Below are 18567 nucleotides of genomic sequence, written 5' to 3' on the forward strand. Positions count from 1 at the left end.
AACAATACGGCCACGTTTCCTGCTCCAAATAATTATTTGTTCTGCATATTCATGAAAATAAAGAAATACAGTAAAATCCCTCTTATCCGGCATCAACGGGACCACCGACATGCCGGATACTTGAATATTACCGGATACTTGAATAGAAGTGAAATTATGTCCACAATCACCACCCTACACTCACGCATCTTACCATAACAAAGATCAGCTGATCTGATCAGCTGCTTAAGTGTAAGCACAACACGCTTCCTCTTTTCTACAACTTTAGGCATGATGAAGGCGTCAGGCGATAAACAGTGCACACGCGGGACTGAGTCACTGAGTAAACACAGTGCAGTGGGCCGCGGGTGGCGCGAAGCAGTGCGCTCTGGTGGCGAGGGGACAAAGTATGCCTCGCGCGGGAATTTTAATCGATTTTATGAGTACACATTGATTTTTTATTGATTTTTAAGGCTCGGGGAAAACTGTGCCGGATACTTGAAGCTGCCGGATACTCGAATGCCGGATGAGAGGGATTTTACTGTATGTTGCAACTTTTCAGCAAAAGTATTTTTTTCTTCAACATTCCTGGAGAGTGAAATGTAGTTGTCTTTTATCCTAATCTATCCTGACTTATTTTAACATAACCTAACATAACATTGCATTGATTTATTCCATCCCATTGCTCAAATTCTCAGTGCTAGCACAGTGCTATCATGATCATCATCATCATTACAATCATCATCACATCTTATTCCTGCTGTCACCAAAACACGCCACACAAGACGCAGTAACGCCACCGCCGCAGAGAACACAGCCGCTGCCTCACTCAGGCCCTGCCCGCCGCCACGCCTCCTCACGCTCGTGTTCCACGCCCTCTATGCACACCAGGCTTTCCCTAGGACGTCACCACCGAGGGGCACACAGGTGTCCCCACACAAGGGGAACACTCCAAGATGGACAGGTGTGAGGAGTTCAGAACCCTGCACCCCTGACCCAAAATGAACAACAACACTGACATGGATACACAGTAAAAGTGAACACCAGTGTTTGCATCAGTCAGGAATCGAACCTGAGCCACTCGCGTGGCGCGCGAGAGTTCTACCACTGAACTACCGATGCTGAGCTGATTAAGAAAGGAGGTGATAAAGTGTTAAGATTTGTGGTGCAACCAGCTGCCGTGACATCGCTGAGGCATTTTGCTCTCTCTCTCTCTCTCTCTCTCTCTCTCTCTCTCTCTCTCTCTCTCTCTCTCTCTCTCTCTCTCTCTCTCCTCTGTGTCTCGGCCCGGGGCTTTACTTTCCCATATGTAGTACAAATAATGCCGAGCTTGGTTAGGAATTCCTAAGCAAGAGAAAGCGAGAGAGAGAGAGAGAGAGAGAGAGAGAGAGAGAGAGAGAGAGAGAGAGAGAGAGAGAGAGAGAGTACAGTATAAAATAAAGCGAAACAAAATGATCACATTCTCTCTCTCTCTCTCTCTCTCTCTCTCTCTCTCTCTCTCTCTCTCTCTCTCTCTCTCTCTCTCTCTCTCTCTCTCTCTCTCTCAATGAGTACTTCTACACATAAAAAGTAAATAAAAAAGAAAACCCGGTCAAGGGGAAGTTTACGAAATGGAGAGAGAGAGAGAGAGAGAGAGAGAGAGAGAGAGAGAGAGAGAGAGAGAGAGAGAGAGAGAGAGAGAGAGAGAGAGAGAGAGGATGCAAAAGAAGAAAATGAAAGGGAGAACGGAATTTAAAGATAGAAAGTCAGGTAGATGTTTACACAGTATATTAACAACCTTTCTTTAATCCTCCCTTCTCCTTTTTACCTTTTTTTCAGCTAATAAAATCCTGAACAAGCAATACATACCTTAGAGAGAGAGAGAGAGAGAGAGAGAGAGAGAGAGAGAGAGAGAGAGAGAGAGAGAGAGAGAGAAACGTTGGTAACATACATTCTTCTACAATGAAACAATTATTCATTTTATTCATTCTTTATCCATACAATTTCGTAGGGAAGCAGTTAATTAAGTGGGTAAGTAAAAAGAATATACAAAGGAACACAAAAGAAGAACTAACATCAATAGATATAGACGTAGACTGTATTGTGATAAGCAATGCACTATCTTATCTAAGGAAAGAGACTGAGATTAAGTGTCTGTGTGTGTGTGTGTGTGTGTGTGTGTGTGTGTGTGTGTGTGTGTGTGTGTGTGTGTCACGAAGTACGCCTCCACAACTTCCTGTTTTATTCCTTTTTTTTTTTTCTTTAGGTCTAACTTTCATTTCTGTATATGCCTACTTCTGTTCTGTCATCCGTAACTCAACTTGCCAAATTCTCTCTCTCTCTCTCTCTCTCTCTCTCTCTCTCTCTCTCTCTCTCTCTCTCTCTCTCTCTCTCTCTCTCTCTCTCTCTCTCTTTTCGCCTGTCATTCTTTCCATCTTTCCTTTCATCCTTTTCCTCTCTTCTATCGTTCTTTCCCTCTTTCTTTTTTTCCTTCTCTCTCCCATCTCATTCTTTCCCTCTCACCTCTCATTCCCTCCCTCTCCATTCCCATTCTTTCCCTGTCTATCATTCCCTTTCCTTTTTCCCTCTCCTCTCATAGTCTTTCCTTCTCCCCTTTCATTCCATCCCTCTCCCCTCTCACTCTCTCCCTCTCTCTTTTTCCTCCCACTACCTCCAGATCTTAACAAGGGGAAACAGGGAAATAAAACAAGCACTATCTTGGCCTCGTTACATTTTTTCCCCTCGTTTTTCCCCTCTCGCTCTTTTCTTCTTTTTTAGATTATCTTTTTTTTCTTCTTTTTCTTCAAGTTCATGTTCTCATTTCTACTTTTTGCTACAAGTTTGTTTTGTAGCTTTTGGTCAGTTTCCGCCTGGTGATTATAAAAAAAAAAAAAATGTAAAAAGTATCTATAAAAAAGAGGTTTTTATTCGTCTTCCCATCCTCCTCCTCCTACTCCTCCTCCTCCTCCTCCTCCCTAATCTAATATTTCCCTCCTCTGAACTACGTATGCTTCTTCTTCTTCTTCTCCTCCTCCTCCTCTCTAACCTACCTACCTCCCATCTTCTCCCTCATCCTTTCTCTCTTTGTAGTAGTAGTAGTAGTAGTAGTAGTAGTAGTAGTAGTAGTAGTTATAGTATAATTATAACAGGTATGGCTAGGAATCACACAGAATAAATACAGGAATCCTTCAGAAAGACACGGAATCCTTGAGGCGACTAAAGGACACGAGTGAAGTCTGACGGTGATTGTGAGTACCTGAAGGAACGCATAGGATGGAGGGAGGGAAGGAGGGATGGGGGGAGGGAGGGAAGGAAAGGTATATAAGGAGTGGCTTACGCTAAGAGGATACACAACAGGTTCCTTCACTCCTTCGATCCTTCTCTCCCAACACCTTCGTCACTAGATACTTGTGTGTGTGTTTGAGTGTGAGTGTATGTGCGTGAAGGGATTTGCCAACACGCACGCGGACACGCACACGCACTGCCATGATGGAAGAAAACTCCATGCCCTTCTGCGCCGCCGGCAAGCACGCCTTCCCGCCCCGCGCCCACGCCACCATGCAACGCCCACAAGCAGGCCGACGCTATCGCCGCCTACGCCTTCCTTTCCCAGGGCTACGTGCTGCCCCTCCTCGGCCACGCCTCCTCCGCCCTTATTCCCCTGCTGGTCTTTGCCGTGGCTGTCTTATGGGTGAGTGTGTCACCTCTTCCTCCTCCTCCTCCTCCTCCTCCTCCTCCTCCATGTCCATCTCCTCCTTCTATTCTTCATCTCCCTATTGATTTTGATGATAATGATGAAACAATATCCCCTTTTGCGTTCTTACTCCTCCTCCTCCTTCTCCTCCTCCTAGATGGCGCTCGTTCTTCGCCGTGCCCCCAAAAAGCAGCAGCAGCAGGCGCAAGAGGAGGGGGCGTGGGTGCGGCCGCTGAGGAACGTCCCCGAGGTGGTGAGCGCCGTGGGTCTGCTATTCGGCACGTTCAACATCACCAATGTGCTGTGGCTCACCTCGCCTCACCCCCATCACGCACCACCACGTCCGCCTTGCCCTCACGCAGGTGGCGCAGTGAGTAACGCCCACGCCCACTCTCTACTAACACTTGCTGCACCCATGCCACACCCCTCACACAGACTGCACCACACACCTTCACCGTCACCCACACCCACCGTTTCTTTTGTGGCACACTGTTTATTATTGTTCAACAGTCAGGTGCACGTAAGCGTGGCGGTGTGATGCGTGCTAATGTGCCTCCCTCACCTCATCCCAGAAAGGTGGAGTTGATGCAGCTGGCCGTGGTGTGGCGCCGCCTGTGGCCGTGGTTCCGCCGCATGGCTCACCTCGAGGTGGACCCTCGAAGTGGAGGGACGACGACCCGCTGGAGGTATGCAGCAGGGAGCTGCACGCCCCCTACAACTGGTCCAGAGGACCACTGTGGCGTGCTCGCCTGGTCCCCCTGGAGCCCAGCGGTCCCGGGCAGTACCGTGCAGCGCTAGTGTTCTCTGTACACCACGTCATCTCGGACGGCACCACCAACTTGCTCATCGAGAAGGACCTGCTGCAGGCCCTCAACGCCGCCGCCACGGGCTGCAGCCCCAACCTGCCCTCCCGCTACCTGGCACCCGCCCTCGGCAGCCGCACCGCCGCTGCCTCTCGCTATTGGCTCCCCTCTCTGGGCTTCGTACTCGCTGCCATCCGTGCCGCCTTCACCACTGCCTTCAGCGCGCGCTCTGCTCTGAAGCACCTGCCCGCGGCCAGGCCCAGTAAAGCCCCTCACCAAGATCCTAATGCACGAGTTCTCCGCCGAGGAGACGCGGCAGCTGCTGGCACACTTCCGCGCCGCGGGGCTCAGGGTGCACTCCTGCGTCACGGCTGTGGCGGGCCTGGCGCTGCACCGCACCGCACAGCAGTTCACCAGCCTCCGCCTGGGCCCCATGCAGGTCATCCAGGAGCAGGCTGTCAACATGCGGCGCTACCACCCACAGCACAGCGAGGGTCTGGGTTCCATGGCCTTCCTCACCACACAGCAGCACAGCGTGCGTGACGGCAGCGACACCTTCTGGCCTCTGGCACACGAGATCCAGGACAAGCTGGACCGCAGCCTAGAGGTGACCCGCGCGCCGCTGCGCACTGGCTCGCTGGGCTGGCTGTGCTCCGCCATCATCCCCATGAACCTCGTCCTGGCCAGGCTGGGCTGCACCAGCTTCTCCTATAGCCACATCTGCACCTCTAACATGGGCGACCTGCGGCGCATCTTTGGGGAGAACGCAGGCGGCGGCGGCGGGCGACCCGTGCAGCTAAGCGGCTTGTTGCGCACCGCGGCGTGCGAGCTTGTGGGCAACCTGTGTTCCATCAACTTCCAGACGCTAGAAGGCCGCCTCACGCTGTCGCTCGACTACTACACCAACAAGATGACTGACGAGGCGGGCCAGACCTACTTCACGCAGCTCATCCACGTCCTCACCGAGCTGGCGGCCCGGGGTGTGCCTCCGCCCTCCACCGCGCACCGGGCAGGCGACGGCAATGACTGAACGACGCCCACACGCCACTGGGTAAAGTTTTGCTGGCGGCACCGCCCGCCGCCCAGCCCCGCCGCCCACCGCCCCGCACCCTAAGCCCACCCAGTGGCGCGGCGGTCCAGCACAACACACCCATGAGGCGCCGCCGCCACCACCCCCCGCCACGCCACCGCCCACGAGCCCATTGTACCTGATGATGATGATGATGCTGGTGACGATGATGGTTTTGGTGATGACTAATAGTAGTAGTAGTAGTACGACTAGTAGTAGTAGTAGTAGTAGTAGTAGTAGTATATTGTCAGTAATAATACGGACACATATAAAGGCGATAATCTAAAACAACGATGAGCACTGACTAAACATTAAACGACACAAACAAAGTCAAGGAGACACACACAAATGACAAAACGTAACAACAATATAGATTTGAGCAAGTGATTCTTCTCGCTATAGAAAACAAAGCCAATTATAATTGTTGATATCACTGAAAAGCTTCGTTTTCTCTCACAGGAATGAGAAGAAAACGTTATCAAACTTTTCAATACAGACTCGAGTATTTTGTAGTGGTAGGGAATGATCTCGTGACGGTCGTTATGTTTATACACAAACTAGTGACTACTGCTAGCCTGCTCACTTGTAGACACTGGCTATTCCTTTATGAGTAAAATATAATTCTATATCATTTCGAATTTTTTCCTTTTTTTTCGATGAAAAGTATAAAAAAATGTTTTATGTTTCAGTAAACAAACTACCTCGGCGTAAGTTCAGTTGTGAGTTGTGAGGCGTAGTCCTCAGTTGTCGTAAATCCAACACGCCCGGAAATAAACAGTGCCCAGTCAGCGCGCGCCAATCAAACAGCAAAGACACACACACACACACACACACACACAAAAAAAAACAAATTAAAAAATAAAAAAATAGTAACAAATTAATCCAAAGCTAACGTACGCGGGACACCATCCCTAAGGAGCACTAAATGAAAAAAATAAATAAATAAATAAGTAGATATATAAATAATAAGTAAAAAAAAATACTGATAATACCTTACTGTATCTTGGGGTGTCCTCGCCTGGTCCTCGCGAGCACCTCACCAGTAGTATTCAACGTGATGACGAGTGGTGGGCAGGCCTCGTGATTGATGGCGACGCCTTCCGTCTGATTGGTCCTGGAAAATAAAGACCGTGACGTCACGCTCTGCTGACAGAATAATTGATTGGCTGAAAGCAATGTTTGTGAGGAAGATTGACTGAGGGCAGGACTGTAGTAGCCAATGCCCTACCAAGATAAATAAACATGGTGGTAACAACTACCCAATTACCCAACAGTCAGGAACGAGTAATTTTCCCAGGATGTTATGAAGGAATACTGTAACGAATGATTAGTGTGCTCAAAGCAATGCTGGTGAGAAAGATTGACAAGGCAAGACAATAGTAACTATATATATATATATATATATATATATATATATATATATATATATATATATATATATATATATATATATATATATATATATATATATATATATATATATATATATATCAGGAACAAGTGATTTCCAGCACATTATGAAGAGATAGGCTTACTGTATTACAACCAGTAACAAATGTATTAACTTAGCGGGAAAAACGTTCGTAATATTTCACTGATGTCCACCACTGTGTTTGACTGCACGGGAGTGGGAAGAGAACAGGGAAGGGAGAGAGGAAGAGAGGAGAATATAAGGTACGGAAGGAAACGCAAAGGGAGGAGAAAGAATAAGAGGACAGAGAGATGAGGGATGGAGGGGAGAATAAGAGAAATTGGAGAGAAAACTCACGGGAAGGAGAGGGAGCGGATGGGAGGTCATGTTACTGGGAGGTGAGAGGGGAGAGAGGGGAGAGGTCACCATGCAGGCAAGGATGAAGGAGGGAAAGGTAGGGAGGGAGAGAGGAAAGAAGGTCAAGCAAATTACGAAGAAGAAAAAAAGAGAAACATTATTTGTGGAGAAGGAAGGAAGGAAAGAAGTAAGGAAGGAAGGAAGGTTAGAAAACAGAAAAAAGAAGGAATATAAGAAGGTAACTCAGAAGAAAACTGAATGAATGAAGGAAGGCACCAAATAAAGAAAGGAATGGAAAGTAAGATCAGATAAAAAGGAAAAATTAAAAGTTAGTAAAAAAAAAAAAAAACATGCACAAAAATACGATTCATCTCAAAACATCCAGAATTTTGTGAACACGATAGACACACACACACACACACACACACACACACACACACACACACACACACACACACACAAAACACGAATGAATGAAGGAAAGCAAAGAAACAAATAAAACAAATAAAAAAAAACACAAGTTTCACATAAGACAAAAGGAGAAGAGAAAATGAGTAAAGAAAAGAAGAATAGATATATAAATGCACCAATAAAAACCAATGATAGAGAAGATGAATAAATGAGAAGAAGAATAGAAAGAAACCAGTAACAGAAGAGAGAGAGAGAGAGAGAGAGAGAGAGAGAGAGAGAGAGAGAGAGAGTGTGTGTGTGTGTGTGTAAAAACAGTGATTTCAATAAGGCCAAAATGTATGCCAAGTAAATACGAAAATAGGTCAACGAGCGTTCTCTTGTTGCCAGTCACTGAGGGAGAGAGGGAGAGGGAGGGGGAAGGACGGGATGGGAGGGGAAGGAGGGACGGGAGGAAGGGGGAAGCAGGAAGTCATAATATACAGCCAATTTTCTCGGTTGGTTGGGGAGGAGGAGGAGGAGGAGGAGGAGGAGGAGGAGGAGGAGGAGAAATACAAAGGAATACGAAGGAAAGCCAAACAGCAACAGACCTTTAGGTCCTTACAAGGTTGTAACTACTTCTAGCAAGCTACAAGTTAAAGAAACAAGATAGTACAGCAGAAGGCTCCTCCCTACCCTGTTTGAGAATCAACACATTAATAATAAATAATCGCTGTCTGCAAAATAAATGAGTTATTTTAGTAAATACAAGTGTTATAGTTTTATGTGTAATTATTCGGACAAGAAGAGAGCTTGTTGGGGATTAGCTTTTAAGTATTTTCTATTTAATTTTTAGATGACTCAATTTAATTACTGTTTACGATTTTTTAAGAAAGTTTATTCCAGATAGTAAGGACGCGATTAAAAAGAAATGTTTCACTTTGAGGGATTTAAAACGTTTGGGTGTAATCTTGCAACCAGTATTTCGTTAGGTTAAAATGATCAATGATAAGATATTTATTAACGTCATGAAGAAGGAGGAGAAGGAGGAAGATTAATAAAAGAGGACATGGTGTCGAGGAAGACACAAGGAGAGGAGGAAAGATAATGGGTGGAAAGCAGGAGGAGGAGGAGGAGGAGGAGGAAGAGGAGAAATGAGGTGTTGCAAGTTGGAGGAAGGAGAACAAAGAAAAGAGATAGTGGAGCAGAGGAGAGAAGGAATAGGAGAGAAAAAAATGCTAGAGGGGTGAGAAAGAAGTGTTCAGAGAAGCGGGTAGGGAGAGAAAAGGAAGAAAGGAAGGAAAAAGACATAGAGAAAGATATGCTAGAAAGAGAAAAAAAAAGAGATGTTGCAAGAGAGAGAGAGAGAGAGAGAGAGAGAGAGAGAGAGAGAGAGAGAGAGAGAGAGAGAGAGAGAGAGAGGTGGGGGGGGACGAGGAATGGGAGGAGAAAAGAAGGAAAGAGGGAGAGAGGAGTTGGGGAAGATTTAATATTGAAGGTCATGGAAGGGGGAAGAAGGGGGAAGGGGAAAGGGGGATTCAAAAATTGGGGAACTGGTCAGTGAAGGTTAGTCAGCTTTCAACAGGAGGTTATGAAGGGGAGGGGGAGAAGGAAGGGGAAGAGAGAAGGAGGAGAAGAGGGAGAGGGGGAGAGGGGGGCTAAGAAAGTGTGATTATATAGAAACCATCATGTAGTTCTCCCTCATATATTTTCCCCCTCCTCCTCCTCCTCCTCCTCCTCCTCCTGCTCTTGCTCCTCTTCCTCTTCCTCCTCCTCCTCTTCTTCCTAAGTCAAGGTTAGTGAGTAAAACTTGTCATGATATAAAAACGCTGATAAATAAATAGTTTCCGTGTCTTTGTTGTTGTTGCTGTTGTTGTTATTACTATTATTACTATCGTCATCACCATCATCATCATCACCATCATCATCATCATCATCATCATCACAGAGACAGTCAGACAAGTTACGAATGGAGGATAAGCCACACGTGTTAAGAGGTGACTTGATTACTGACAGGTTTAAGTCTTTGCCTCTTCACGTTCCTCTGAAATGAGAAACTGTGATGAAACCAACCGGGAATAAACTGACCTTATAAAACAAGTGTCTCTCATAATTTTCACTTCATTATTATTATTATTATTATTATTATTATTATTATTATTATTATTATTATTATTATTATTATTATTATTATTATTATCGTTATTATTGTCATCATTATCATCGTCGTCGTCATCCTCGTGGTCATATTATCATTATTTTCATTGTTATTTTTTCTTTTCTTCTTTTAACTTAATATTCGTCTTCATATGCATCTTCCTTTAATATTTTCCTGTAATACCAATATCATTTTCCAGTCTGCCATCTTATACTACTACTAATCTTTTTTTTTTCTTTTCTTTTCCACCTATTTTCCTTCTCTTACATATTATATTCGTTTCCTATATATTTTTTTCCCCCATCATTTTGTCCTTTTTTTTTTTGCCATCCTTTCATCTTCTCTTTCATCCCTATTTTCTTCTGTCTCCTCTTTTACGTCCTCTTCTTTATCGTCTTCTCTCTTTTTTTTTTTTTCTTCTATGAAACAATCAGTTATGTAATCTTTTTTTCCTTCTTTTTTGCATAAACTCTTCTCTCTATATATTTCATTTAAACAATTATCCATCTCATTCAATATATAAGATCATGACGAAGAAGAAATGGTGCGATTTTTTCTCTCTTTTTTTTTTTTTTTTTTTTTTACGAATGGGTGTGACAACAGGATGATGAAAGGCGATGAGAGTTCGATTCTCTCTCTCTTCCCCCCTCTCTCTTTCTCTCTCTCTCATCGTGGTCGACTAGTTCCCTCCGTCTCTCTCTCTCTCTCTCTCTCTCTCTCTCTCTCTCTCTCTCTCTCTCTCTCTCTCTCTCTCTCTCTCTCTCTCTCTCTCTCTCTCTCTCTCTCTCTCTCTCTCTCTCTCTCTCTCATTTCTCCATCCGTCGGTTTCACTTCTCGCTTTTCCTCTCCTGCTGTTGCTGCCTGTCTGTCATTCTGTTTGTCTCTTTGTCTGTCTTTCAATCTCGCTATTTGTCTTCATCGTACAAAGAGGGGATTGCAAAATAAATCAATAAATATATGGATGAATAAGTAAATAAATAGATAAATAAATAAATAAATAACCAAACAAACCTACAAACAAATAAATAACATAAATAAGTAAATAAACAAAAAAAATAAATAAACAGATACAAAAGGAATAAAATGTAAAATAAATAAATAAATAAATTAAATTAAATAACTGCTTAATTGCAATTCCCTCAAAAGTAGTTACAAATAAGTTTCAGTCTCTCATAAAGTTTACAAATCTAGTCCAGTCTTATCAATCCCTACAGAATCCCACAATTACAATTTCCCAAAACGGTAACTTACTCATAGGACTGGTTTCCTTCTTCTCTTGATCGAAATGAAGCGTAACCATATGTAATCTAACTTAACCTAACCTAACCTAACCTAACCTAATCTAACTTAACCTAACCTAACCTAACTTAACCTAACCTAACCTAACCTAACCTAACCTTATCTACCTTAACCTAACCTAACCTAACTTAACCTAACCTAACCTAACCTAACCTAACCTAATCTAACCTAACCTAACCTAATCTAACTTAACCTAACCTAACCTAACTTAAACTAACCTAACCTAACCTAATCTAACCTAACCTAACCTAATCTAACTTAACCTAACCTAACTTAACCTAACTTAACCTAACCTAACCTAACCTAACCTAACCTAACCTAACCTAACCTAACCTAACCTAACCTAACCTAATCTAACCTAACCTAACCTAATCTAACTTAACCTAACCTAACCTAACTTAAACTAACCTAACCTAACCTAATCTAACCTAACCTAACCTAATCTAACTTAACCTAACCTAACTTAACCTAACTTAACCTAACCTAACCTAACTTAACCTAACCTAACCTAACCTAACCTAACCTAACCTAACCTAACCTAACCTAACTTAACCTAACTTAACCTAACGTAACTTAACATAACATAACCTAACATAACTCTAACCTAACATAACATAGAACAAAGCATAAACATGAATTGCCTCTATTTTTTTTTTTCATATCCCCTTTAAGGAATCCAAGCTCTCCTTTACAAATACACTCATCACATTAGGAACCCACACCGCCCCCTTCGGAACTCCTTGATCTGTTTGGCCACTTCCACAGCCTTCGCCTTTGTGTTAAGAGGAGCGAGAGAGCAGCAAGAGCCCTCTACAGCCACTAGCCGTTACTAATTCAATATTGTATGATAATATTGAGAAGGTGGAGGAATGCAAAGGGAGAAGGAGGTGTACAGGATAGAGATAAACAAAGCATAAGAGAAGGAAACTGGGGAGGAAATATGGAAAGTAGGAGGAAGAGAAGAAAGAAAAGAAGATGGAAAAGGGGAAGGAGAATCTGGAAATTATGAAAATTAATATAGAGGTGAAGAAGGAAAAGAAGAAGTTAAAGAGAAGGGGGAAGGAGATGAAGAAAGGAAAGTAGATGAAGAAGTCGAAGTAAAAGACATAGGAAAAGAAGAAAGAAGAGAAGGAGGAGATGGATAAAAAAGATAATAGAGAAAAAGAAGATGGAAAAAGAAAAGATATAAGAGGAGAAGGAAAAGAACACATAAACACAGAAATATTATTACTATTTACTTTCACAACGTATTTATTTCTAACATAAAAATAAAACTGGATGAAAAAGGAAAAGAAAAATCCGTTTAATCCCTAAAAATATGAATAAATATAAATGGAAAACGAAACCTAAGTCTAAAAAAAGGTCTAAAAAAAATATATATATATATATATATATATATATATATATATATATATATATATATATATATATATATATATATATATATATATATATATATATATATATATATATATATATATATATATATATATATTTGATGCCATTTAATAAGTTCAGATTCCATTCCCAGTCACACCTGTAGATCAATCAATCACTAGCACACCTGTAATCTGAATCTATGAAATGGTATCAAACAGTTTTTTTTATTTTTATCTGAATTCGTTTTTTTTACTCATATTTATTCATATTCAATGGGATTAAACGGATTTTTTTCTTTTGTTTTTGTAATCTACTTTCATTTTTGTCAGAATTAACGTAACGCAGAACCGGTGACGCACAGACGCAATCAGGGGGTGTGAAATTGAGGAAAAAACAAGAATATTATGAGAAGTGAAGGGAAAATTGGTGGGAAATATTTTGTGTATGTTATGAAACGTGACCGAAATTTGTGTTGCTTTGACTCAGTACTCTTACGTAACTTCTGTTTTGCTTTTACTTTTGTTTATTTAGTCATTTACTTATTTTTTTTTTTTGTATGTGTGATAGTTGACTATTTCAAAACTCTCTCTCTCTCTCTCTCTCTCTCTCTCTCTCTCTCTCTCTCTCTCTCTCTCTCTCTCTCTCTCTCTCTCTCTCTCTCTCTAACTGTCAATCTCAATGCTAAAACAATAACACAAAAATACAGAGAGACTACCAACTTTCAAATCACCACCATCACCACCATCATCACCACCATCACCACCATCACCACCACCGCCACCACCACCTTCCCCCCTTTAACCTTCTACTGTACCTCGTCACTGAGTAAATAGTGAAGAACCACGTCATGCTCCACAGAGAGAGAGAGAGAGAGAGAGAGAGAGAGGTTGAGCCTGCACCTTGACAAGTTTGAGAAGTCATTGTCGTAACAAATGTTTTTTTTTTTAGATAGACAAGACTCATTCGTGTATTGCGTGTGTGTGTGTGTGTGTGTGTGTGTGTGTGTGTGTGTGTGTGTGTGTGTGTGTGTGTGTGCACGTTAAAGGTGAGTACGTATGTATATAATTTGTTTGATCACGATTTCTGTTTTTTTTTTTTATGAAGAATTAATAAAACATAATGAAATTTTCCCTGTCTTGGTTTCTATGTCAATGTGTGTGTGTGTGTGTGTGTGTCTGTCTGTCTGTCTGTCTGTCTGTCTCTCTCTCTCTCTCTCTCTCTCTCTCTCTCTCTCTCTCTCTCTCTCTCTCTCTCTCTCTCTCTCTCTCTCTCTTCTATCAGCACAATTCGTAGACAAAAATCTATAATCAAACACCAAAATACAAAAGAAAAGAATGAATAAATTAATGACTGACTGACTGAATGAATGAACAAACAAATTGATAACTAAATTACTCAACAAACAAATAAATAACTGTTATTCATATTTCTTTTTCATTAAAACCAAAAAAATTCAACATATGAAGAAAAATATATATATTATGAAACGATGACCTCGTATATTAAAGAAGAGTGAAGGAAAAAAAGAAAGAAAGAAAGAAAAAGCTACGTTAATACAATTCTGTGTGAAACATTTTCGCAAACTTGCTATACTTTCATTTTCAGAGGGGAGGGAGGGAAGGAAGGGGGAAAAGGCGGGGATGGGGAAGGGAGGGTAAGAGGGAGGGGAAAAAAATGGAGGGCGATAAGGAATATAGGTTAGAAAATAATATTTGCAAAAAACACCTATAAAAGAAAATTCAGCAAAGAATAAAAATGGAAGAAAGAAAGGAATAAATTAAGAAGGATAAGAAGGACGGAAAGCAACGAAAGAAGAAACATAACAAATAAACGAGAAATAAATGTGTGAAAGAGGAGATTAAGGATAAGAAATGTGCGTAAGAAAAGATAAAACGAAAGTAAAGAAGGAAGGAAGGAAGGAAGGAAGGAAGGAAGGAAGGAAGGAAGGAAGGAAGGAAGGAAGGAAAACGGAACAAAAAGAAGGAATAAAATAAAGAAAAAAACAAAACAAGTACATTGATAATAAACATGAACGATACCATTTTAAACGAAAGAGTAAAAAGGGAAAAAGAAACGGAAAAACTGAATTGAAGGTGAGAAAGTTAAACATGAAACGAAACAAGAAGAAAAGGAGACACAAAAAGAAGAAAGAGAAATAAGAAAGAAAGAAAATTTTAAGGAAGACAAGAACGAAGAAAACTACGTAGAACCAAAGATCCTTGAGTAATTAAATATGTGTTACTATGCTTCCCTTTTGTCCTTTTGTCCTTCGTACGATTGATTTAAATGACTCGAGAAACTTCCCTCCCTCTCTGTCTCTCCCTCTCGCCCTCTCTCTCTTTCTCCCTCCCACCCTCCTTCCTTCCATCCATCCTACCCCAGACTCCTCTCGTATCACCTCTATTTCCTCCTTCGTCGCCTCCTTTCACGTGAAGAGGAGGGAGAAAAGAGGGAGGGAAAAAGAGAGGGAAAGAGGGAGGGAAAGAAGGAGGGACAGGCAGAGGGAGAGAGGAAATATAAAGGAAGGATGAGAGAGAGAGGGACAAGCAGAAGCATTCCGTTGTCTTTAAACGCATTTGTAATCATGGTAAGTATCTCTCTCTCTCTCTCTCTCTCTCTCTCTCTCTCTCTCTCTCTCTCTCTCTCTCTCTCTCTCTCTCTCTCTCTCTCTCTCTCTCTCTCTCTCTCTCTCTCTCTCTCTCTCTCTCTCTCTGGATTCGAGTAGCTGTCACCCTGCCTACGATGTGTGACATCGTAGTAGTAATAGTAGTAGTAGTAGTAGTAGTAGTAGTAGTAGTAGCAGCAGTAGTAGTAGTAGTAGTTGTTGTTGTATTTAACTATCTATCCGTTTTTTTTTTTATTTGTTCGTCTGTTTATGTTATTCATTATTATTTTTCTAGTTTAGGGATTTTTTTTTCTTTTACTTTGCCTCAATTTTCTTTCCATATTCAACTCACGTGGCTCGCATGGCACCCTCAGACCTTTCTGCGGCGACAAACACTGAATAATGCCACTGACCAACTTTCATATAAATACACTTCTCTCCTTTTTTCTTCTTATCCTCTCCTTCCCTTCCCCTAACACGCCCTAACCTAACCTTACCCAATCTAACCTAACCTTATCAATTTTTACGCATGCACATCTCTGCCTTCCTACCTCCTTCACTTCTCCCAACACACCCTGACCTAACGTAACATAACATAACCTTATCACTTTCCCACATACATATCCCACCCTGCTTACTCCCGCCTTCACTTCTCCAGACACTACTTAACTTAGCTAAATTAACCCTATAAATTTTACCACAGCACATCCCTTCCTTCCTACACCCTCTTTCATTTAACCCAACACTCCCCCTCTCCCTCTCTCTCCCTCAGATGTGGCGCACCTTCCTGCTGGTGTTGGCGGTGATGGTGGTGATGGCCGCTATCGCTAACGCTGAACCGCACAGACACGGCGGTGGCAGTAGCGGCGGCGGCTTGGGCGGCGGCGGCGGCTTGGGAGGCGGTGGTGGACATGGAAGTGAGAGAGAGAGAGAGAGAGAGAGTGTGTGTGTGTGTGTAGATGGTGCAAGGAGGAATGATTGGCCTCTTTTGTTTTGCGCTTTTTTATCTTTTTTTTTTTATTTATTTATTACTGGCTTCGTTTTTTTTTCATACCGTTTTTATTTTATTTTATTTCGATTTATCTTAGCCTGACTGTATCTTTTATGTGTGTGTGTGTGTGTGTGTGTTTTTAACATAGCTCTTTCTCTTTTGTTTCGTTCCTTTTAGCCCTTTGTTATATAATTCTTCACATTTGTTTTTTTTAGTTTATTGTGTATTGTTCTTTTATTTTTAAGTTGTAAAGTTGGTGTCTAGTTATTTCCGTTATTTTCTAATTTAGTGGCTTTACTATCTATCATCTTATATTTCTGTTCCTTCTTATTACTTTTCTTTCTACGTTCGTTTATATTTGCCTGTTTTAGTTTCTTTTCATTAATACTGTTTATCAGAATATCTATTTTTTTTCATATCTAACAATTCTTTTTCTTTACATTTCTACGAGTATTTCCTATCATTATATTTTCATTCTCCTTCAATATTTGTGTACATTTTTTTTTCCTTTTACATTTCAACTGTCCCTCAAAGTACCATTTTCTTACTCCTTGTTTTCTTTTTCAAGGACAAAAGGGAAAATCAATCAAGTCAGTGTCTCTGAATAATATTTCCCTCTGTGTGTGTGTGTGTGTGTGTGTGTGTGTGTGTGTGTGTGTGTGTGTGACAATGTTTGCTCCAAGTGTTCTATTTTTTCCTTTTTTTATTTTCTTTCTTTTCTCCTTCAGATGGTTTTGGTGGCGGTGCCGGACTGGGTGGAGGTGGAGGTAAGTCTCTCTCTCTCTCTCTCTCTCTCTCTCTCTCTCTCTCTCTCTCTCTCTCTCTCTCTCTCTCTCTCTCTCTCTCTCTAACCATCCATCTACCTGTCTATCTATTTCTTCTTATTGTTATTATTATTATTACTATTATTATTATTATTATTATTATTATTATTATTATTATTATTATTATTATTATTATTATTATTATTGTTATTATTATCATCATCGTCATCATTATTATCATTATTATTATCATTATTAAAATTAGTAGTAGTAGTAGTAGTAGTAGTAGTAGTAGTAGTAGTAGTAGTAGTAATAGTAGTAGTAGTAGTAATAGTAGTAGTAGTAGTAGTAGTAGTAATAGTAGTAGTCGTAGTAGTAGTAGTAGTAGTAGTAGTAGTAGTAGTAGTAGTAGTAGTAGTAGTAGTAGTGAAATTATCAGCATCATAGTTGCTGTCGTTCTAGTTGTTGTTCATATTGCTGTTATTCTTCTTTTTTCTAGTTACAATCATCATTATCTCCATCTTTCTTTTACAGGATACGGCAAATAACACGACAACGACTCCACCAGTGACGACTACTCTGTGCCACCACCACCACCACCACCACGAACGACACCTACCCTTTTCCCTCCCTTCCCTCCTTCCCTTCTTTCCCTTAACCACACTCCTAAAGATTAGAAGTATTGGCATTAGCTTTGTAACTCTGATTTAGCTAGGGAATTCTCTCTCTCTCTCTCTCTCTCTCTCTCTCTCTCTCTCTCTCTCTCTCTCTCTCTCTCTCTCTCTCTCTCTCTCTCTCTCTCTCTCTCTCTCTCTGTATATCTGACATTTCGGAATTAAACTTGCAAGAGGATATTTCTTTTATTTTTTCACCTAAAGGCAGGAGGAGGAGGAGGAGGAGGAGGAGGAGGAAGTGGTGGTGATTTTTAATATTGTTTTAGTTTTTTTTTTTTTTTCTAGCAGTCAATAAAAACTTGGGTGCATTTCATTGTTTTTTTCATCCTTTTTTTCAATAAATTGTTCGCAAAAGTTCATGAATTCCAATTTTCTTCTCAATCTTCACAACGACTGCGTTAATATTTGAAGAAGAAATTTGAAGAAGTGTCGCCATGGAGACAGTGAGAGGCATGGGAAGGGGACTGAGTAGTGGTGGGGAGTCAGAGGCGAGTGAGTGAGGGACATGAGAAAAAGAAGGGAAGGAGAGAGAGAGAGAGAGAGGGGAGGTGGAGACCGGGATGTGGCTGTCCCATACACCAGTGACAGCTTGGTGCATGGTGTACCCCAGGGTGCAGGATTTTTCTTCAGACGGTCCTTGCAAACACAGGGGCGCATGGAGGGGCACATGGCGTGGCCAGCGTGTACAAGAGTGCACAGCAGGAAAAGATGTTTTAGAAAGAAATTGTCACGTAAAAAAATCATTTCAATTAATATTAAATAATTACAAATGTATGTATTATATTAATGCGTCACACAGAGACACACAGAGAATACTACTACTATTACTACTACTACTACTACTACTACTACTACTACTACTACTAGTATAGATCTATTACAATCAGTACAAAGGAAAATGAATAAAGGGACACAAGGGATGAGGGATATTCCTTCCAAAGAAGACTAAAGCTTTTAAATTTAGATTCCTTGCAAAAAGCGGAGGTTAAGAGGGCACCTGATAGAGGCCTTGAAGCG

At 41.5% G+C, this 18567-nt stretch overlaps 1 protein-coding gene and 1 long non-coding RNA gene across 2 annotated transcripts; both read left to right on the forward strand.

Moving 5' to 3' along the window:
• Positions 1–3306: 3306 nt before the first annotated feature.
• LOC135110758 (uncharacterized) lies at positions 3307–6162 on the forward strand. Its single transcript, XM_064023368.1, has 3 exons — positions 3307–3649; positions 3810–4022; positions 4225–6162. Exon 3 carries the CDS (start codon positions 4742–4744, stop codon positions 5483–5485), a length of 744 nt encoding a protein of 247 aa, XP_063879438.1. The 5' UTR covers positions 3307–3649; positions 3810–4022; positions 4225–4741; the 3' UTR covers positions 5486–6162.
• Positions 6163–15055: 8893 nt separating this feature from the next.
• Positions 15056–17728, forward strand: LOC135110759 (uncharacterized). The gene is made up of 4 exons (XR_010273409.1): positions 15056–15103; positions 15894–16038; positions 16841–16879; positions 17411–17728. It is a non-coding gene; the product is annotated as an uncharacterized LOC135110759 (long non-coding RNA).
• Positions 17729–18567: the final 839 nt, after the last annotated feature.

The sequence above is a fragment of the Scylla paramamosain genome, chromosome 20, assembly GCF_035594125.1.
Source record: "Scylla paramamosain isolate STU-SP2022 chromosome 20, ASM3559412v1, whole genome shotgun sequence".
In the NCBI taxonomy this organism is placed as follows: domain Eukaryota; kingdom Metazoa; phylum Arthropoda; class Malacostraca; order Decapoda; family Portunidae; genus Scylla; species Scylla paramamosain.

Bases quoted from the DNA above. Each gene is read 5' to 3' on its own strand.
- LOC135110758 (XM_064023368.1), top strand. From the start codon at position 4,742: ATGCACGAGTTCTCCGCCGAGGAGACGCGGCAGCTGCTGGCACACTTC.